We start from the raw sequence: 22,406 nt of genomic DNA, 5'->3' as shown, positions 1-22,406 counted from the left end.
TACAGGGGTGGGAGCTCAGCCTGGTGGAAGGTCTTTCTTCAGAATAACATCCCTGCTCCTTCACTTCACCCATGAGCAGGCCACCAGATCACAGCAAGCAAGGGACAATCAAGCTGGAGCATACAGGGATTATTTTGTATAGGCATTACAAAAAATAACCTGAAATGCAATTACTCTGACACAGTCTTAATCCAGAAATGTTGGCTGAGTCCCTGCAAAGGGTTTTTTGTTCCTTCATGTTCCTGCAAGGCTGTTGGACATAAAGGTGTGCCAGTTCCACAGACAAAAATAATTGGTAGATGTTCCCATCAGCAGGGTGGGGACAGAGAAGAGAAGAGAGGAAGGGCCCCAGGAAGGGTCCCAGGAAGACACCACCCATGGGTGTTCAGCCTTTCTCTTTCTCTTCCTCCACAGAGGTCATGTTCATCTCCCCACCAAATCCCCACTGCACTAGAGGGGAGTGAGGAGGTGGGGCGGGGGGTGGGGAGAGAGGCACTGTGGTTTCTAACTCAAGTCTTCACTCCAGTAGTCACTGGGTTCATTTGTAGAGCCAACAGGCCACATTCCTTCCCTCCATCCCCTGCCCCGCTTCTTCCTGGGTAGAGAGGCGGGGACGGGAAGAAGATAAAACACATAAAAGTCTGCAGCGGCATCTCCTGGCCTCGCCCCTTATGCCTCTCTGACACAGCTGCAGCTCTGACCACCCATCACCATACCTGACTCTCCATCATCACGATGTCCTCTTTTCTACATACAACATGGGTCACCGTTCATATCTCATGCCCAGCCCCTGCTTTACCGGCAAATTAGCTATTTCACAGAGGACATGTGCCAACAGTTGTCATTTGTCCAGACAAAGGCCTTGTTTGTGGAGCTACGGATTGTTACAGCTTGAAGGGTCTAAAGGCCCTCTTCATCCACTACATGGGAAGATTAAAGGGCAGCAGTGATACTGATGCTCGTTACTTGGCAGCTCATGCGGCACGTCTACGCTCCACATGCACCCCGTGCAAAGCTGTCTCGGGAATCTACGCTGCTGCAGCGTCTCAAAGCTCAACAATACTTGTTGGCTCGTGGAAGTGGGTGAATAGTTGTAGCAAAATGTATAGCTTCACCCAACATCGGTGCTTCTCAACGTATTGTCTTAGATCACGCAATATTGTCTGGGATTCCCACTGAAAATGCAGTTTCCTGGGCCTCAAACCTCCTAGAATTACAAATCTCAGAAGGAGGTATCTAGGAATGTACATTTTTAACAAGCTTCCCAAATGATTTTAGACACCATGAAGTTTGAGAACCACTGTTACAGCCATATTGAGGTTTCTATAATGCGAGGATGTGAGAATACGAAGAAATTCACATTCCACGGGAACTACAGAACATAGAGAAACACAAGAGTGACCATCTTGATAGTCCTCAGTGTTGCCAAATCAATATTTCTAGAATAAACTGTGACCAAAAGGCATTCAAGCGGGACCAAACCATTGTAAGATTAAGACTCACACCTCTGTGCACACACATCTGCCTTAGGAATAATGGCGGCTCTAAGCCCACAAGTCCTGCCTGAGGGAGCCTGCAGCCGTGAGGGCCACACTCACTCGTAGGGAATGCTTCTGAAAATGATGTGGTCCAGGAGGGTGATCTGCTCAGCCAGCTCCATGGCTGACAAGGTCTCAAAGCACTCAGCCTTCGGACAGTCTGTCTGCAAGAGAGGAAGGTGGGAATGAAACACACCGAGAGCGAGGTGCCCAGCAGCTCAAGGCAGCTGCTCAAGAACAAAGTCCATCACAGATTGGGGCTACAAAGAAAATGGCAAAAAGCTCAGAAACATCAGCCAACATTAATATCATGGACCAACAGCTAAACCCCAAGTCGAATTTAGTTCATCTCACAGTGCTTCATTGGTAGAACTACGGTTGAGCATCCAGGTATCAGTTATGGGCAAGTTGTTTGCCTCTGAGAAGCAGTTTGCAAATAATCGTGCTGAATAAGACCATGGCTGGACTTACCAGTTGAATTATATCCTCTAATTTTAGGTGGATGTCATCTTGATCATCTTGTGAAAGGGCCCTAAAAAATGAAATCAAAGTATCATCCATGGAAAGAAACATGCCAGGAACAAAATGACAACATGCACTTGGTTCTCCCTGGGTGGGAAGCTGAGGGGTTCGGGTCCATGAGGCTGTGCTGCCAGCTGGAGCCTGCAGAGACATAAGCTGGAGACAGGAAGTCAAGGAAACAGAAAAACACACACGTTAGAGGCACAAGAAGATCACAGAGAGAGCTGGCTTATGTTGAGGAGCCAACTTGTTACACACAAGGTTGTAAATAAAACATCCATAATCGGGGTGCCTGGGTGGCTCAGTCGGTTGAGCATCCGACTTCGGCTCAGGTCATGATCTCACAGTCCGTGAGTTCGAGCCCCGTGTCGGGCTCTGTGCTGACAGCTCAGAGCCTGGAGCCTGTTTCAGATTCTGTGTCTCCCTCTCTCTCTGACCCTCCCCCGTTCATGTTCTGTCTCTCTCTCTGTCTCAAAAATAAAAAATAAACGTTAAAAAAAAATCCATAGGGGCGCCTGGATGGCGCAGTCGGTTAAGCGTCCGACTTCAGCCAGGTCATGATCTCGCGGTCCGTGAGTTCGAGCCCCGTGTCGGTCTCTGGGCTGATGGCTCAGAGCCTGGAGCCTGTTTCCGATTCTGTGTCTCCCTCTCTCTCTGCCCCTCCCCCGTTCATGCTCTGTCTCTCTCTGTCCCAAAAATAAATAAACGTTGAAAAAAAAAAAGAAAAAAAAAAAAAAGAAAAAAAAATCCATAATCAAGGTGAACCCGAGCGTGAGCTGGTGTGCTCTGCACTACCGAGAGGATCCAGGGTGTGAGTTCAAGTATCCTGCGATCCCATCAGTCAGAGATTCCAATGGGCCTGAGTGCCTCATCCACACTCCTCTAGCTCCCACCCTGGCCCTTCTGTGCTGATGCTGAGGCAGAAGAGGCAGAGGATCCCCTCCCATTGCACATGTAGACAGAAGCTCAGAGAAGTTCCTGGTTGGCAAGAATCTGAACAGTGCAAAGCAGAAGCCAGCAGGTAAACTCTTTTCCCTTGATTCCCAGATGGACTTTCCCAAGATGCATTTGGTGCTATATCCCCACACACAGAGTTATTCAGCTCTCAGTATTTTTTTTCAGTGATGAATGACTGAATAAATACATAAGTTAATGAATCCTGAAGTGGGTGCGGGTTTCAGAGTGGGAGTGACATTTCATGTCCAACAGAAGTTCAGAGTCCAGGAGAATTATACTGATTACATAACTTACCATCTGGGCCAAGCATTTTAAGCCTTCCAAAATGAAGACACAATCACATATTAAAAATACTGAAATATTTAAACAGTCCCAAACCATGTAGCCTGTCTGCTGTAGGAAGGTAGTTTTAAAAGAAATAATGGGGGCACCTCAGTAGCTCAGTTGCTTAAGTGTCTGACTCTTGATCTTGGCTCAGGTCATGATCTCAAGTTTCATGACTTCGAGCTCCATGTCAGGCTCTGTGCTGACCGTGTAGAGCCTGCTTGAGATTATCCCTCTCCCTCTCTGCCCCTCCCCTGCTTGCACATGCTTGCACTCTCTTTCGCTCTCTCTCTCTCTCAAAATAAATAAATAAACTTAAAAACTAAAATAAATCATGATGTGATGTTTTGTTGTGTTCCGAATTGATGAAAACAGAACTACAACCCTCAAAAATACAAAAGCAACAGAGATAGGGTACCATATACACGCTACATGCCAGCCGTGCATTAACCATCTGACAAACACTCTCTCTTGTGTCATATGAGATCCCTTTGAGGTAAGCATTATGAGGTCCATTTTACAGATAAGGAAACCAAAGCTCAAGGGAACTGACTAACTTGCCCAGGGTTTGGTCAGCTGTGCTGTCCTGTTGCTCTTGCTTATCTTAGGCAGACTTATAAAGACACCTCTTCAAGGCTCCAGCGTAGAACACACATCCAGAAATGTCCAGTCTCTTTCCTCTCTTTTCCTCTCTTACAAAAGCTCTTGGCTGTTTAGCAGAGGAGCAAAGGACTGTTTACCAAGGAGAAGATTCCTTCTAGATTCTAGGAGTGGTGGTCCTCTTCTTAGCAATGAGCCATATCATTTGCAATCAAAAAGAAATATTCATAATACAATAAAAGGCAGATTGAGGTGAGGAAAAAATAAGCAAACACAAGTCTTTCTCCAAAGATTATTAAACCCTACCTAAGGATTACACACACAGGATAAAAGTGACTATTTCCCAAAGCTTATGTCATTCTTTCCAGGGTAGTCTGGGTTCCTGGAGAGAGATCGGTGGCCACATAACTATGCGTACCCATGGAAAAGATATTTTTTAATGAGGCTGGGTAATATTCTTTCCTTGGAAAGAAGTGGTCAAGAAAGTAGTTAGCTTCTATCAAATGTTCCTTTCCTCAGTGATCTCATGTTAATGTTCCAAGATACATCTGGTCTGGTTAAATTATCTAACATTTTCTCCTCTCACAAGTGCCTATTGATGCTGCTCGGGGCTTTGTGATGTTTGTGGGTCACCTTTTCATGACCTGACCCATTCCAGCTGACTACCTATGAAGCCAGTCTTTGTTTCTTTTCCTTTCATGGCATGTTAGTTGTCTACCAAAAACTCTCTGCCACATAGATTCAAAACAGCAGGTCCATACAATGTCACAGGGGGAGCAGTATTTAGAAATAGAAAAGTCTCAAGCCGAGGGTTTTATTCACAAAGAAAACAACAAACTATGTATGCCAATTAAGTTTCTTCCTCATAAAGTAATCCCTGTGAGACCGTGTGGGGCAGAGATGGTTCATCATTGGAAGCGTCCAGTTTACTGTATAAAGGTAATATATGTTTAAATACATTTCATGTTTACATCTCACTATTACACAGCTTGATTGCATATAAATATCTCATGTCTGGGCTACCTCTAACTACAGTGCGATATGTCTTTATCTCTCTCAACCACAACTTGTATTCACTGGGAGGTATGTTCACATATTTTCCCTTAGATGTGAAAACTCTGGTCCAGCTCCAATACTGGATGGATTTGCTTCTAGTCTCCTGACAGCTTCCGCGCTTTGATGCCCACTCCAGGATACTGGGTTTCTCTCACATCTCCCAGTCAGCATGATCTGTTTAATATTTGTGCGTTTATACTAACAACACCACATAAATTTTATTTATCTAATTTTATTTTTTTATTTAAAAAAGTTTTTAAACATTTTATTTATTTTTGGTGAGACAGACAGAGCGTGATTAGGGGAGGGGCAGAGAGACAGGGAGACACAGAATCCAAAGTAAACTCCAGACTGCAAGCTGTCACCATACAGCTCGACGCAGGGCTTGAACCCACAAACTGTGAGATCATGACCTGAGCCGAAGTCGGACGCTCCAGATAAAAAATTTTAAAGGAAATGGGATTATTCAAGTTCTATGACTGGAAAAGTGCTCCTTCAACAGGAGAAATCAGATAGTCTTAAAAACTGAGCTAAGAGCAACTGCCCTCTGTCCTCAGACTGGTCCACACTCTCTGGGCTGCCTGCTGTGACTAGACTGGCTGGCTTGTGCTCCTGGCATGACCTGCCTGCCCCAGTCTCTGCTCCTCCTCACTTTGTGAGGTTTAATCACTTGTTGCTTCCCTTCTGGGACCTACCAGACCACCTCTTCCTTCCTTTGCTTTCTTAGACATGGCTTTACTTCCCTCTAGGCTCTCTTGAGCCCATTGCTACCCTTGCTCTGGTGTATCTTAGAAATGCATGGAAACTTTCAGTACTGAAATCTCCTGGCTTGGTTGGAAATAATTCCGTTTGTTTCCAAATTAAGAAATGAATTAACAGGAACATCTTTGTAATTTTCAGGGTTACTAAATAATCCTTCTGATTTCTGTTTCTTTCTCATATACTCCATGATGGCTTCTTTTCACAAAGAGATTTCATGAATGATGGCATCCCATCAGGGATGGTTATATCTAGGTGTTACTTCCTACTTCACCCTCTAATCATTTTGACATGATTATAAAAATATAAATATAAGGGCGCCTGGGTGGCTCAGTCGGTTAAGTGTCCAACTCTTGATTTTGGCTCAGGTCATGATCTCACAGTTTCTTGACTTCGAGCTCCATGTCAGGCTCTGTGCTGACCATGTGGAGCCTGCTTGAGATTCTCCCTCTCTCTCTGCCCCTCCCCAGCTTGCACTTTTCTCAAAAATAAATTAAAAAGAAGAAATAAAACTATAAATATATAAGTATCATACATATAAACATAAGTATCTGATTCGGTAAGTTATCAGAAACTCTAACAAATGAATGTATCATTTATTCCTCTTTTAATCACAATCTTGTGTGCTGGGGCAGGGACCCTTAAGCTTAGTTCCGGTGGAATGACTTACTTGACAGGGGAACTTCAATCAATGATCAGTAGTTTTCTGGCACCACCTAGCTTCCTAGGAAGGTGTCTCAGAGAACCAGCTGACCCAACCGGAACTTGGGGTCTGGTTGTCTGCTCAGTTAATGGGCTAGTGATCGCAATGGTATCCGTCTGCTTTAGTTGATATGCTCAGGGCTAAACGAAGGCTTTTGTTTCACTTGGCCTCATGGGAATAAAGATGGTCAAATGAAGAAGAATGGATGGCATAATATCTATTCTCTGCTTGGCTCTGTGAGTACATGTGGAACGGTGACAAATTGTGGTACCAGGAACTAAAGGAGCTATTTTCACAAGAGCCTGAGACTCTAGGTTGAGTGAGGCATGCTCTGGGGCCCATGTGGCTCAGGAATGGGGCAGGTGGCATCTTTGCCAGCTTTTTGATAGGGAAATGGTGGCTTTAGAAGACGGTCAGGCAGCATGCTAGACAGAGACAGTGCTGGCACTGATAAGGTCTCTCCCTCAAGTGGTCTTGGGTCAGTGAACTTGAATAAAGATGCTGAGGCAGAGGGGAGTCTGGGTGGCTCAGTCGGTTGAGTGTCCAACTCTTGATTTTGGCTCAGGTCATGCTCTCATGGTTTGTGTGTTCGAGCCCCACATCGGGCTCTGTGCCAAAAGAACAAAGCCTGCTTGAGATTTCCTCCCTCTCTCTCTCTCTCTCTCAAAATAAAATAAACATTTAACATTTTTTTAAAAAGATGCTGAGGCACAAAAATGACTGGGTTTGTTCCTGAGTACACATTTCTTGGGGCTTTTGGAATATTTGGGGAAGACTTTGCAAGGGATCAGAATTGTGGGTGGGCAGCTGGGGCCATCCCATCATCAGAGCTGCCTTTTGGCTTTGCGTTTTACTTGTTTTTTTTCTTCTCGTTTACAAAATAGCAAGTGGGTTATAACTATGGTTTTTTGGTAACAACTATATTGAGATATAATTCCCATATTAAATGATTCATCTGCTTGGAGTGTACATTTGAAAGATTTTTGTATTACATTCACATCATTGTGCAATATGAAATTGGGTTGCAATGTTATTATAATCTCTTTTGTAGAGATAAAATGATGAAGCCCAAGGAAAGTCGAGTTTGACTAAGACCTAGCCAGCTCCTACTTGGGCCATATTTCCTTGATGGAAGAAACTATTTTTCCTAAGAGCTACGGTAGGTGCTAATAATAATAGTAATAATAATAATAATAAGTGCAGCAGTAATACAAGAGCTATGTTTCAGGCATTGTGTTAACCTCTTTAAACATATGATACCATGTAATCTTTATAACCATTCAATAGTAGGTACTATTCGCCTCATTTTATAATTGAGGGAACTGAGGTTTAAACTGGTTAAGAAACTGGACAGCTTTAAGTGGCTGAACCAAGATTATACCCGTGAACCCTGTGAAAATAAGAATCAGACTCTGCTCCGTGTCATGCTCCCAGGCTGTACCATCTACTAACATTTCTATTTCTTATTGATTTCACACCTCTAATTCTCAGGCCATTTATTTAACAAAAAGAATTTGCACATCTTAAGCCTGATGAATAATAAAGACTTGGGATGGTAAACAGGATTCATCTTAAAGGCCAACTCCAATTAATGGCGTGCTGGTCAGTGGAGTTCTAAGCTCACCCCCTGGTGCAGGCAGAAAGCCCTAAGGATTGATTCGTAATGTCTGGTGTGGATGTTGTGAGAGAATGGGCAACATGGGTTTGCACATTCACCAATCCTGTCTGAACACCTCATTTCCCTGCCAGCTGTCCAGTCAAATGTCCCTGGGGGCACAAACTTCCAGAAAGTGGTTTCAAAATGTTAGTGTTTAAATACAAAGAGCATAATAACCTGTGTACGTAAAGAAGAAAGGACTAGTAATCATCACAGATATAACCACACATTCACTGAAACCAGGCTTTATCTGAAAATGTATTTACAATTTAAATCTGAAAATAAACATAGTAACAAAGCCCCTAAGCTTCTTTAGGTGTTTTCATAGCATGGAAAAAGTGAAGAGGGCCTTTAATAGATTCCTAGAGTTGCCCTAATAAAGTACCACAAACTGGGCATATTAAAACAATAGAAATTCATTGCCTTAGAGTTCTGCAGGCCAGAAGCCCAAGACCAACGTGTCGGCAGAGCCACGTTCCCTCTGAATCCTGTGGAGGAATCCTCTCTTGCCTCTTTCTAGACTTCTTCTTCTTTTTTTAATGTTCACTTACCGTTTTTGAGAGAGAGAGAGAGAGAGAGAGAGCGCGCGCACAAGTGGGGGAGGGGCAGAAAGAGAGGGGGCGAGAGGAGATGAAGTAGGCTTTGCGCTGACAGCCCGGAGCTGACGCAGGGCTCAAACTCATGAATGGTGACATCATGACCTGAGCCGAAGTCAGATGCTCAAACGACTGAGCCACCCAGGCACCCGCCTCGTTCTAACTTTTAGTGGTTTGCCAGTAATCGGCATTTCTGGCCTTGCAGCTGCCTCACTCTCATCTTTGCATCATCTTCACACGGCATTCTCTCTGTGTCTTGCTCTTTCTTCACATGGTCATCTTCTTATGAGGACACCAGTCATATTGGATTAGGGGCCCACCCTATTCCAGTAGGACTTCCTCTTAATTAATTACATCTGCATTGGCCCTATTTCCAAATCACATTTTGTGGTACTCAGGGTTAGAACTTCAACATACCTGTTGTAGAGCAGACACATTCCACCCACAAGAGCCCCTAGACCAAAGAAGTGTCTGGTGACGGGATCTTGAGCTAATGGTAGTAAGAATGACTTATGAGCCAATTGCTAAAAGGCTGCAGACCAAAATCTGGCATTGCTGCATCTGAGAGGGACTTCCAAAAACATAGTAGACTGAACTAAGATGGACTCCTCCTAGAAAGCTGGATAACAAGGAAACAATATATTCAAGGTTAGAAGAAAGAAAGGCCTCTTTCCAGAGACTGTAAATGAAGACAGAACTAGAAGTAAAAATGGTAAAGGGGTACCAGGCTCTAGCAGATAGATGCTGGGCTTCCCACCCCCAAGCAGGGACAGACGATATAGCCATGAGTCAGGAAAGCTATAACCGAAATGTCTGCACGAAACCCCTGATGGCTGTCCTCCTGCTATAGAGCGTACTAGAAAAGAACTCCACCCACCAGTTCAAGAAGCTGTAAGAAAGTCTGTGACCTCTTTGGATGCTGGGTGTAATGACAGACACAAACAGTCTCTTGTGGGAAACCCAAAGTTCAAGCTTTTATCACACAGACGTCCAAAGTTATACAACCTGTATGATGTGGGAATCCCAACCTGAGAAGAAGTCAGTAAAGCTGGTCTAGGACTTGCGACACGAGCTGAAGAAAATACACAACTACTATCTGGTGGCACATCCACAAGCCAGGAGCACAAGACTCTCACCGAAATGCCACCACCAGCTCATCAACATGAGCTTACAACAAACAACTAGAACCGACGGCAGGAAAACATCATCTCTCTGCAATGCCTGCTGGAGTCACAGGAGAGGATCCTCAAGGCATCCTCTTCTCCGCTTTTGGTCCTGCAGCAAACCACGCTCTGCCCACGCAAACAGGAGCAGCTGCACTCCTGGGCCCCACACAAGTCACGTCGCCCAGTCCAAGTGTTCCTGAGGCAGCGTGCGCCAATCTGCCCCCAGAAATGAGACGATACGTAATACCTTGCCAGTGACAGCAGAACCCCTGCTGCCCCCAGGAGTCTCAGATACATCTTTCTGATTCGATAGGATCTTATTTTCTGGAACAAAGCACAAACCAACCAACGTAATTAGGAGGCACCTGAAAACTGCACTTACCTCAGAATATTCGCCGTGGCTTTCCTTTCTTGGGGAAGAAGGTCTGGGTCTCGCAAAACTTCTTCTAGCAAATTTAGGACATTCATTTTTAGTTCATTGTTGAGCTCAAAATCCTATAAAATAAAATGGATCTTTTAAAAGTTTAGTTGTGGATGTTTTAGCTCCAGGACACATGGCACCATTTCTCATGATAAATTCTCTCAAAGTGATATGTAGGAAATTAAAAAGTATGGACCCTAGGACTGTTCTCCCCACCAGAGATCCTGAGTTAACTGGTTTGGGATGGGGTCCTATTGTTAGTATTTCTGACAGGCTCCCCAGGGGCTGGAAATTCCTCAAAGAGATAGCCTGGACCACACAGCACTTCCTCCCCATGTTTACATCTATTCACCTTCCATGTCTAGGAGGTGATATACTTTCTCCCAGGAGCCTTCCTTCGTCAATCTAGTGGGGCAAAGGGCTTTGTTTCGATGCTCTCAAGGTTCCCCCTAGCATTACCTACTGCACTGTACAGGCCGAAATAATCATCTGTTTTCCCACTGGACCGTGTGTAAGATCGGTAACTTGGGCAGAGCAATGGCTCATACACACACACACACACACACACACACACACACACACACACAAAAGATCGGTTGCAAGAATAAAATCTGTCATTTGGGCAGTGACTTGAGTTAAGAACTTCAGTACAGATGTGCCAAGGGCTAAATAAAGGACACTCACAAACCAATGGGGCTGCACCAAGCAAACCCAGGAGTGAAACTGAAGGGCGCCCACTGGGCAAAAGGTAGAACACGTGAGCATCAAAATGAATAATGATAGTGATAAATAATAACCAACTGAATCACAACAACCAGTGATGTTCACAGAGACCTAAGTAGGTAAATACATAGAGAGGGTGGAAGAGGAACTTTTCCTCAGAGTAGAATTCCAATTAGCAAGTGCAAATAAACAAAAGAGCTTTATAAAAATCACCATTTTGTCCAAAGCAGTAATAATGGATCAGGCAGCTGAATGGATGCTGAAATTAACTGGGAAAGAGAATTAATAATGTCCAAGTACCCACATACCCCTGGCAGAAATGATTTATTACGAAGAGAGACAAAGTGATCAGAATTACCATCACTAGTAATGGAACAAACCAACATCATGTACCTACTAATGTAACGCCCTGTGAAAATCATCAGTTATTATTTTTTCCAAAGGTGCAGAATCTCACATGGGCATTGTGAGGCACACTGTGCTCTTCAAAAATGTTAACATAATATGAACGACAAATAACTGGAACTGTTTTACTTTAAAGGACACCAAACGGACCATGGCTACATGCAGTATATAAACCTGGGATCGAGGGGGAAACGCTCTAAAGGGCATCACTGGGACAACTGGCAAAAGTCAAGTCAGGACTATGTCCTGGTTGAGAACATCATCAATGTTAGATTGCCCTAAATTTGATCAGTTTACTGAGGCTAAGAGCAGGCTCCTGTTTTGCAAAGACAGGGAGGAAGGAGGGAGGGAGAGAGACAGACAGAGAGAGAGAGAGAGAACACAAATGTGGTAAACATGTTAACTACTATTAGTGACTGTAGATGTGTATTAGTGTTTGTTTTATCCTGGCATTTTTCTCTTGATTTGAAAATTTTCAAGGTAAAGAGTTAAAGAAAGAAGTAATAAGGTAAAGATGTGTTTCTTGCCCTTTTAATTTTTTTTAATGTTTATTTTTGAGAGAGGGAGAGCATGAGCACGGGAGGCGCAGAGAGAGAGGGAGGCAGAGGATCCAAAGCAGCCTCTGTATTGACAGCAGAGAGCCCGAAACGGGGCTCGAACCCACGAACTATGAAATCATGACCTGAGCGGAAGTTGATGCTTAACCGGCTGAGCCAGCCAGGCACTCCACTTGCACTTTTTAAAAATTCTTGCAGTCTTTTTTAAAATTTTTTCTTTAACATTTATTCATTTTTGAGAGACAGAAAGAGAGAGTCAAAGCATGAGTGGGGGAGGGGTGGGGGAGAGAGGGAGACACAGAATCCGAAGCAGGCTCCAGGCTCTGAGCTGTCGGCACAGAGCTGTCAGCTGGGCTCGAACTCGCGGACCATGAGATCATGACCTGAGCCGAAGTTGGACGCTTAACTGACTGAGCCACCCAGGCGCCCCTAGTGCTATCTTAAAATACACCTGCAGGAAGCACACTGCGACTGTCAGGTTATCGGAGGTGAACTGTACAACTGCTAAGTCCTGCTTTCAAGGACCTGACTCTGACGGACTATATTCCCATGAGCAGAAGTGAATGCGTATTTTCCCTCCTATATAAAGTTACTTGCGGGGCGCCTGGGTGGCGCAGTCGGTTAAGCGTCCGACTTCAGCCAGGTCATGATCTCGCGGTCCGGGAGTTCGAGCCCCGCGTCAGGCTCTGGACTGATGGCTCGGAGCCTGGAGCCTGTTTCCAATTCTGTGTCTCCCTCTCTCTCTGCCCCTCCCCCGCTCATGCTCTGTCTCTCTCTGTCCCAAAAATAAATAAACGTTGAAAAAAAAAATTTATAAAAAAAAAAAATAAAGTTACTTGCTATAACTACATTTTAACTTTCAGGAAAGTAATTTTGAAGCACTGACATTCTGAATTCTTTTAAATAATTAGAGAAAACATTGCTAATTGGAATGAATCCAGTAAAAAGAAAAACAGCACGCTTTACCTATATTTAGTAAATTCAGGGCAAAAATGTCCATAATTTCACAAACTGTAGACAATGCAATAGTCTGCCCTAATTTGAGTGGAATATTTTTGTGCCTCAGTTTGGTGGAGGACTATGTAACAGATTTGTCTCAATATTTTGTTTTTAATGCTTCACAATCAGTATCATTTCTTCAGAACAGGAACCATTGGGGCCTCAGGCAACACAGAGGTTATTATCTCTTACCATTCTTAGGCCTTTAGCTGGTATGTCTTCCTAAAATTTCATCTACTTATTGTCCAACAGCTTCTTGGCTATTGGTTTTTGTTTTAACATGTACGCTAGGAGAAGAGAGTAGTATCTTGCTACTGTGTTTTCTTTGTCCTACCTCCTCTCCTGTTTCAAGGTGAAGGGAATGTTTGTAAACAGTCAATGACCTCACTTACTTCAATCCCTGCACACTACCAAAAGATTTCTCAGCCATCAGGAGTCTGTTTCCTTAATGAATATTTGATATTCATCAGTGAGACGATGGGAGTCCTCCTGTAGCTATGTCAGTCTCTAATGATGCACATAATCTGATTATCATAAATGGATTAGTGTGAAGGACATCAGGCCAGTGTTTGGACCTTGCTAAGGGCTAATTAGCAATTTCATCAACCAGCGGGTACCTACTGTGCCCCACCCTGGGCTCAACAGGGGAAACAGTTCTGAGACCCCAGGAAGGCAAGTTGTATGAAAGGTCTTGTTAAGGAAAATAAAATGTAATTTTATTATTCTGAGCTCTAGGAAGACTAGCCTGAGAGAGAGCTCTGAAAACTTGGTGGAATTTGCCCAGACACTATTCGGAGCATGAGGAAGGTTATAGGTGAATATTTGTTCTGCTGATGATGTAGCTGATGTAAAACAGGTTAACTAATGATGGCTGAGTACGAAATGGAAAAATTCTCACTCACAGTTTCCCCTGACATTTGCACAGGTTTTTACCATGTTCAAACTGAACTGCTATGCATAACTTCATTTCTCCCTCAGCTGACCCAGGAGCAGACAAGGCAGAAACCTATAATCTTGTGTCATACACGGGCCACTGAGGCTGAAGGGATGTGATCATATGGCTGACAGGAGACATGTAAGGAGGTGCCAGCGTGCAGACAAAAACACAAGTCTTCCATCTGACTCTGGTAACCCGCGCTTACACCTGTGCTTCTATCTGTCAATATGCCCACAAATCACCACAGATTCTAATGCAGTAGGTCTGGAACATTCTACTTTTCTAATGAGCTCCTGGGTGACGCCGATTACACTTTCAGTAGCAACACTTTGCCACTTTTTTTTAATTCACTCAAACAACTCCTCAAAAACTAACTAAAAAACTATCTGAATCCTCTGATGTACTACCTAGAATGTAAAGTTTCTTTTTTAACGATGCATGTAAAATGCAGAATTGGCCACTCAAAAGTCCCTGTTAAAAACAGTAGCTACTACTTCAAGAGAAATCTGGAGCAGCTAAAAGGCACTTGCCCTAATTAAATCCAGAGGTGGATTATTCATAATAAGTCTGCCTAACAGCCATTTTAAAATTATCTGGAATCTAATTTTTTGTCACATTTCCCCAGGCCCTGGAAGTGGGAAATGAGAATACTAACTAGGTGGGAGGGAGAACACGGTCTGCTTCTCAGAGGCAGCAATCAAGGGCGCCCACAAGATGGCGCGCCAGGGTCGTCTGGCTACCTCACCACCGCCTTTGTGCTGCGACCTGGCCGGCCTGGCTCTGGGGGAGCAGGGCCCTCCCTGCAGGGAGAAGCTGCCTGCTGTCGGTTATCTCATGCCCTGGATCAGGGAACCCTGCGGCACCCAGGAGGACCTGAGGCAGTCACCGCAGCTATCACAGCAACAGCTCATGTAGGTTGGTTTTTGTTTCCCAATTTTTGAAGCAGAGAGGAAGAGACGGAAAATCAGAAAACAGAAACGACCCTGCTTCCACAGGTGGAGAGCCCAGAAAATACGAGACTTTTACATTTCAGTCTACACTCGCGGTGGGGGAAAGGCGGAGCAAAGAACAGCAGGCTGGGTGACGGACAGAAGAAGGAAACATTAACCCCAGAAACCCGGGGGTCCAGGGTGGGGGGAGGGGGCAGCCCCTCTGAGTCTGAGGAGTGGTTCTAGGCCTGGAAATGTAGCTCCCGGGAACCCCTGAAAAGAGGTGATAGCTCAAGCAGAGTATCAGGAAATACAGCAAAAGCTTAGGGACAAAAGGTTACCAACAAATGATGTCAGAATCCTGCTCAAGTGGTTAAGCTGTTGGGAGATGAGGGTATTTTACCAATATTTCACTGACTCCGCTCAAACACATTCATCAATGACTAGGAAGTCAGCATTTCCCTTTGGTTACTGAGCAATTCCTCAGGTCATTATCATAACTAAGACTTTGTGAGAGTGTGCCACACGCTAGATGACATTTTAATCACTTTATGATCCAATTTAACCCTTGATAGCAACACAGTTACAATCATTACTATTCCCATTTTACATACAAGGAAGTCAAGGTACAGAGAAGCTAAGTTATTTTGCCCAAAGTCACACCAGTAGCAAGTGGCAGATTCAGGACTTCACCCTAGGCAGTGTTAGCTGAAACCTGAGTTTTTAACTGCACACCACAGACTGTCCAAAAACACATGGCTATCAGTGAATTAGTGCTGGTGGCTTGGACTGAAAAGACACATCCAACAGGTGGTTGCCCTACTGAGTCTGGAACTATTTCCCACCTATACTAGCAACCATTTGAGATAGAGATCTTGAAACTCAGGTTTGTATTAATAAGACTGGATCATATAACAGAAAAATAATACAAGACACAATAAATCAGATTCTCCAGCACGCTGAAACAAAATCCCCTGCTCACAGCTTAGGTATGTTGGCAATTACGTTCATTCTTTCAGGAGACCAGGGTAATAATTACTAATACACAATTTATGGCCATGGGAACTCTAGGACATCAAGAAAATCTGATTCAATAAACACAGTTTGACAATAAAGAGAATTATGAGAGTAATTTTCTTACTATAATCAGTACAGTGTATTCCTAACAGTGGCCAGAGTTTTTAAAAGGAAAGTGGCAATGCTGCAGAATGGAGTAAAACCACACAAAAAATTTTAAAACCTGGGCAAATGGGCTCATAAAGAAGGGGCTTAGGATGTGTTAGGCTCAAAAATAAAAGCCTGCGATTTGACAATGATTTTCAAGAAAATGAAAAGCATGCTGTTTCTGTCTTCTTTTACTAGAGAAGATGAAGAATTTAATTTACATTGTAGTGTACATTTAGGTTAGATCTGGGCCATCTGGTCAACTGGGAAACTGAGGCAAAGATGCTGAGTGATCTTCCCAAGATCTATGCAAATCAACTTTGATAGGCTGAGGATACGCTTTTCTGGATTCCTCATTTTAATGAACTAGAGACAACAAGCCTCTAAACCAGTGTGGTTTTCAGTTCTTTTAAGGGGAGTGGGAACTTTATTCAGAATTTAAATATTGAAACGTGATCCCAGGGGAGATTGTGCTGGCTAAAAGCTGGCACAGGAGACCCTGCACAGTACCTGTTTGGCCTCATCTACCTGACACCACCCTTGGTCTCCCTGCCTCCTTGCTACCTCTGGGCAACCTTGACTGTGAATCACAGTTTCGCACTGGAAAAGTGAAAGGCAGGGTTTTCCAGCATTTCCCATCAACTAACTACAAAAATATTTTAAAAGCCTCTTTGTTTGCCATACAAAAGGAATAACCTACTCAAAAACACACAAGGAAGAGCATTAAGTTTGGAATAAAATCCTCCAAAGCAATGCCGTAGTAATTCCAAACTTTCCAATACCTGTTCAACACTTACTCATAAGGTTTTAGAATCTCCAAGGAGGAACAGAATATATAGGAATGTGTAATTGACCATCATGTAGGAGCTTATGCACCAGGAAAAGGTGGTAAAACCCAGATAGTAAGTAAGCCCCAAATTTGGTAGGCCCAGGTGCTCCTGGTGGGGGCCCAAATGTTTGTTGAATGAGTGGACAAAAGTTCTAGGGAAGATACTTGACTTTGAGACATGTGGTAATATGTTACCTAATTCTTCTTAAACTGGCGTTTGGGGAAATTATTTTAGCAGATGTGAGGTGGGAGGCTACTAGAGGAAGGCACAGTGCAAAATGTGGAAGATTTGTCGGGACAAAAATAACTGGGAAGAGGCAAATGGCAATGAATGACACAGACTGAGTGAGAAGGAGGAAATCATGCAGAAAATAATTTATTTGGCCATTTTCTAACAAATGATTCCTCATCTGAATAACTTGCTAAAATGCAGCCTCTAGACCTGAACAGCTGTGCTCATAAGAATTTTAAATACTGCCCACAACCTTGAAATCACGTAACTCCCAGGCTTCTAGCTTTACCTCTCCAAAGACAATCAGTCAGTTTAAAAAGCATTTATCAGAAGAAAGAGAATTTTTCCAGATGCTATGTTTTCCCCTGGTTTCTAGATAGGTGGTTAATTGATAGACTGTACCTTCCAAGACAATGACAAAAATTAGAGGTGAAAAAAAAGCTTGGAAAGGCCTGCTTTTAATCTTGATTTTTAAACTTCCATTGTTAATTAATGCCACATGCCAACAAAATTATCATTGACTTTAAGTCAAGAATAAGTCTTAGTAGAGAGTGGTCTATAAGTTATACTTCGTTCGCTGTGCCCTCTGACCCATAAGAGGGGAAAAGACCGATAAAGAAAGCTGGTAGGCAAGCTGTACCTCATCCCTTTCCCCATAGAGAAGACAGACCCAGAGTCAGGAATGTAGCAGAAGCAGAGCCTTTGACATCCATCCAGGAAGAAACTACGCAAAAAGATCAGGAGATACAGGTGGTTGGCGTCTGGGAGCAGACTGGGCAGAAGAGGAAGCACAAAGGGCAACATGGAGGCAACACCTTCAGGCCTGAACAAACCAGTTGATGCCCTACTGCCACACTGGCTCCTCGGAGACCTGGGGGACAGAGTCCTAAAATGATGAAGGGGCGCTGGTCCAGAAAAGGAACCGAGAGCTCAGTCCTGTGTGCCACGGTCTCCAGAAATGCCTCCTAGGACCACGAGTGATTCTATCCATGTAGAATGCAAACTGGGAGGGCAGTAAGAAGCTGTCAATGTACGTAAAGTCCCAGACAGTGTTCCTCCATGTTTTCTGCCCATGAAACCCATCCACGGAAGGTTAAAGAATCCCACTGGATTTACAGAGAAAGCTAAATTTCTGTCTTGGCAACTAATGGGAACAGAAAATAGGTTCCATTTAAGACAGTGGTTTCTTTTTTTTTAACTGATTATTTATTTTTGACAGAGACAGAGCGTGAGCAGGGGAAGGGCAGAGAAAGAGGGAGACAAAGAGTACCAAGCAGGCTCCAGGCTCTGAGCTGTCAGCACAGAGCCCGACCCAGGCCTCGAACCCACGGACCACGAGATCATGACCTGAGCCAAACAAAGTCAGATGCTTAACCAACTGAGCCAACCAGATGCCCCTAAGACAGTGGTTTATTAACCTCTTAATTCTATTTCACACAGACTTAAATAAATCCTGTTGTTAATTTCTCACCAAGTTTTCTTTTCTTTTCTGTTTTTAAGACAAGTATAGTAGAAAGCTTAAGGAGAGTTTAAAGGATAACAACAGGGATGTATAAAAGATTAAAAAAAAAAAACTTTGGTAAGTAGTTGAAGGAAGTAGGATTTTGCTTGGTTGTTTGCCTGGATCACAGAAAGAGAGTCAGAAAATGAAAATCTATCTTCAGGTCTTAAAAAAAAAAGAAGAAAAGAAAAAAGAAAAACCATAGTTATCAGATCATAGTTTCTTACATGTTATATTTTCTAGGGCACTCTGACAAATAATTCATTTGTGCATAAGCACCCTTTAAAGATCATTTTGCCAGTTTTATGAATGAGGAAGACAGCAAGCTGGCATGGGAATCTAGATGAGAATTCAGGTTTCCAGGTTTCTCTCCTCACCTGAGTCCTTCCTGACCCAGCAACTAAAGTGAAATGTGATGCCAAGGCAGTTTGTTGTGAGGGAGAAGGACACATTTTGATAAAACAATACGGGCAGGATTGGAAACTACAGTGATGAAAATAAGTACCAGCCTACGTGCCCGGAAAACAGGAGGAGCCAAAGGGAACTTAAGTGGCTGGCCTAATTAGAGCATTCTCTGTTTCACTTTGGCTGCCTTCATGGGAAATATGAGTTTGTGAACAAACACTGGTTTGTACCTGGTGGACGTTTGGGATTTCTTAGCTTGGATATGCAGAGGTCAAGGGGCAGTGGTGTGGATAACTAGACACAAAGGAGCACAAATTAGTAAAGATGAGACTAACATAAAAAAGTGTGTGATCCATTGATTATCTTCCCATTTAGTGGCTTTATAAAGCTATTTGCAAGGTTGAAGCAGGAGACGACGAATTTGTCATTTAAACAAACCGTTCAGGGTGTCTGGGTGCCTCAGTCGGTTAAGCGTCCGACTTCGGCTCAGGTCATGATCTCACAGTTTGTGGGTTCAAGCCCCATGTCAGGCTCTGTGCTAACAGATCAGAGCCTGGAGCCTGCTTTGGATTCTGTGTCTCCCTCTCTCTCTCTGCCCCTCTCTCACTCACTCTCTCTCTCTCTCTCTCTCTCTCTCTCTCTCAAAAATAAATAAAGATTAAAAAAATTTTAAACAGAAATAGTTCATAGCTGCCAGCTTCTCACATAGCAACTAAATTTTCTCTTTTTATTCCAGGCACCCCCATCAGCACCCACTGGCAGGAGACAGGCCGCAGGAGCCTCACTGTACTTTGGGGCTGCTGGGCAGGGGGGCAGCATCTAATCCACGGTTAGGTGGGATGCCTGTGGTCTCCTGACCCTTAACCACAGATAGCACTAGCTCTAGTTTCAGCCATGGCCAGCACTGGGAAGGCTGGCCCAGGAGCGTATAAATCACCATCTCCATGCAAGAGGTGCTGTTTTCGTTGTCAGCACGGAGGCAGCCCTCTGCCCCATAAAACCATACAAATCCTTTACAGAATAGACTCTGGGACAAAAGTAACTTTTCCAAGGAATGATTTAGAAATAGAAAAAGCATGGTCAGTATTAGCATATGATATTCCCACTGTTTTGAGTCAGGAATGGCTATGTACGTTTTGCATTTCAAGGTGTCTGCACCCCAAAAGTTGGCCAGTGAGATCAGGGGCTAGAGGATGCGCTGGGCAGCCAGCAGCCTGGGTGTGCACCCTCACTCTGCCACCTGCTATCTGTGTCATCACAGTCAAATTATTTCATCTCCCTAGGCTTCAATTTCCCCATTTGTAAAGCTGGGATAATAACAATATCTACCTTGCCTCCCTTAAAAGGTTGAGGTGAAGGGTAAATGACTTACTATTTGAAAATAACTGCTTAGAGGAGAGCCTGACCCAATAGTAGGCAATACAGTATCTGTTAAATAGTTAAAACATTGGGAGTCGTGTCATTCAGAATTCACCCTCGTAGAGGAAACAGTCTTCTCAGTCAGGGGTTATGTTTTCAAGTTGCCTATAAAAGACCATGCACCATAACTAAGCCTCAGACCTCAGGCTGGCTCAAAAATCATTTCTATGGAATGTAACGGCTTGTGTTGTCCTAGCTCAGCACCAGCGACACATCTTCCCTGGGAGCGGACATTGGGAAATCTGATCAAGCTATGGAAAGGATCTAGGCAAGGGCCCTTGTAAAGTCCTGGGCATCTTCAGGAGCATGAGGACAGGAAGCACCCACGTAATGCAGAGGGTGGTGCAGCCCAGGAAGCATTCTTTCTCCAGCACAGAGCTTAGAGATCAGACATCTGTCCTCTGAAGATGGCCTTGTAAGTGGAAAAGAAGGTCCACAGCTCAAGAGCAGAGACTGACCCTCAAGTGTGGAAGGGGAAGTCACCCATGGGACTGGCAGGAGCAGGAATGGACGACAGTGAGGAGCTGAGCCCGAGGGCAGGATGGGGCTGGAAGCAGGCTCAGTGCTTTCAGCTGGGGTGACAGGAGCTGCCTATTTAGTAGCTGGCTCTTTCTTACACGTTTCATTCTCCCGCCCACATGGAAAGTCTGCACTATGCTCATCCTTGGCCCAACCTCAGTTTCAGATTTGGAATAAGGAGTAAATCTGAACTTAGTGCTCTAATTTGATGCTAGATTTAGTGTCTTACTAAGCAATGCCAAAAAAATTAAAAATTTAAAAAGGGGCCCCTGTCATCTGTCAGAATAACTAACAGAAGAGACGAACTACATAAACTCTCATTTTAGGACACCCTGATCCCTGAGGTCTTCGAACACACGAAGTCCCTGCCATGCCAGCAGCAATCACTTTCCCACCTCAGTTGGTCCACAGGGCATGTTTCCACCGGACCACTGACCTGAAGCTGCAGGCTCGAAACCCAAATGCAAGTATGCTCATTGGTACATTCCCTTACTGGGAAGGAGCCATCACCTTCTTTGAGATTTATAGCCCCAACACCGATGTTACACAAAGGTTTTGCTTTGTCTACGTAAACCCAATGGAGATGTGCCCCTCTTTGGCAGGCCTGCTGCTGGGGCCAAGTGGGGATGATCCACAGGTTCCTGTTTTGGAGGAATGGGGCACTGCAGGAGAGAGGAAGGAATTAGAGAGCTGGGTCTGGCTTGCTGCTGTACTTCTGAGCGGTCCAGAACTGTGCAATTATACCATAGCCATTAGTCACGTGTTTCTATTTATATTAAATTAAATTAAATATTAAATTAAATTAAATGTTAAAACTGCAATTTTTCAGCCACCCTGGCTGCATTTCAAGGCTCAGTTAGCCTCATGTGGCTCGAAACTACTGTAGTTGGCACTACAGACACAGAATGTGTCCACCATTATAAGAAGGTCACCTGGGCAGCACTGATCAAACCTCTCTGTGACTTAATTGCTTCACTGGTCAAATAGGGGTAACAACCTTTGCCTGGGCTTAGACCCTCCCAGGGCTCTGCCAGGAAGCAGCCATTTGTAACGTTCTGAGCATTCATATATAACAGATGCTCTAACAGGTATTACCTCACATGATCCTCACAATCACCAGAAGAAATAGGTGATACCATGCTCACTTACGCGGAAGGAGAAATGGAGGCCTGGAGGAGCTGAAGAGTTAGCTGGGCCACGTAGCTAATGAACGGTAGGGCGGGGATTCCAATCCAGATAACTTTGACCCTGAAGCCCGTGCTCCTCACCATCCCCCCTGCTTCTCCAGCAGGCTTCTGAAGGCCCCTCTGCTCCGGCATCCATGCTCCATGGACACACCGGCCCCGGGCTCAACTCCTCCTGGGGTATTTGGAGGCATAAAAGTTTTCACCTCAGCTGCTATGAGTGACTACAAAGTGGAGGAGTGAGAGCTGTTAATTCTTGTCTTACAGCCCAAACTACATTTATTTGTTAAGTGTGTTCAAGAAG

The 22,406-nt window shown here is 44.1% G+C and overlaps 1 protein-coding gene across 2 annotated transcripts in view; it reads right to left on the bottom strand.

Moving 5' to 3' along the window:
• The window catches only part of RASGRF2 (Ras protein specific guanine nucleotide releasing factor 2), a 241,504-nt gene that overhangs the window by 15,593 nt on the left and 203,505 nt on the right, over window positions 1-22,406 (bottom strand). For both annotated transcript variants that reach the window (XM_047873891.1, XM_047873892.1), the window contains exons 19-21: window positions 10,261-10,373; window positions 2,010-2,070; window positions 1,599-1,702 (exon numbers count right to left, since the gene is read on the bottom strand). In XM_047873891.1, the coding sequence (XP_047729847.1) occupies window positions 1,599-1,702; window positions 2,010-2,070; window positions 10,261-10,373 (278 nt within the window). The remainder of the gene's footprint in view (window positions 1-1,598; window positions 1,703-2,009; window positions 2,071-10,260; window positions 10,374-22,406) is intronic.

This window comes from Prionailurus viverrinus, chromosome A1, assembly GCF_022837055.1.
Source record: "Prionailurus viverrinus isolate Anna chromosome A1, UM_Priviv_1.0, whole genome shotgun sequence".
NCBI lineage: Eukaryota > Metazoa > Chordata > Mammalia > Carnivora > Felidae > Prionailurus > Prionailurus viverrinus.
This window is presented reverse-complemented; position numbering and strand designations above follow the sequence as displayed.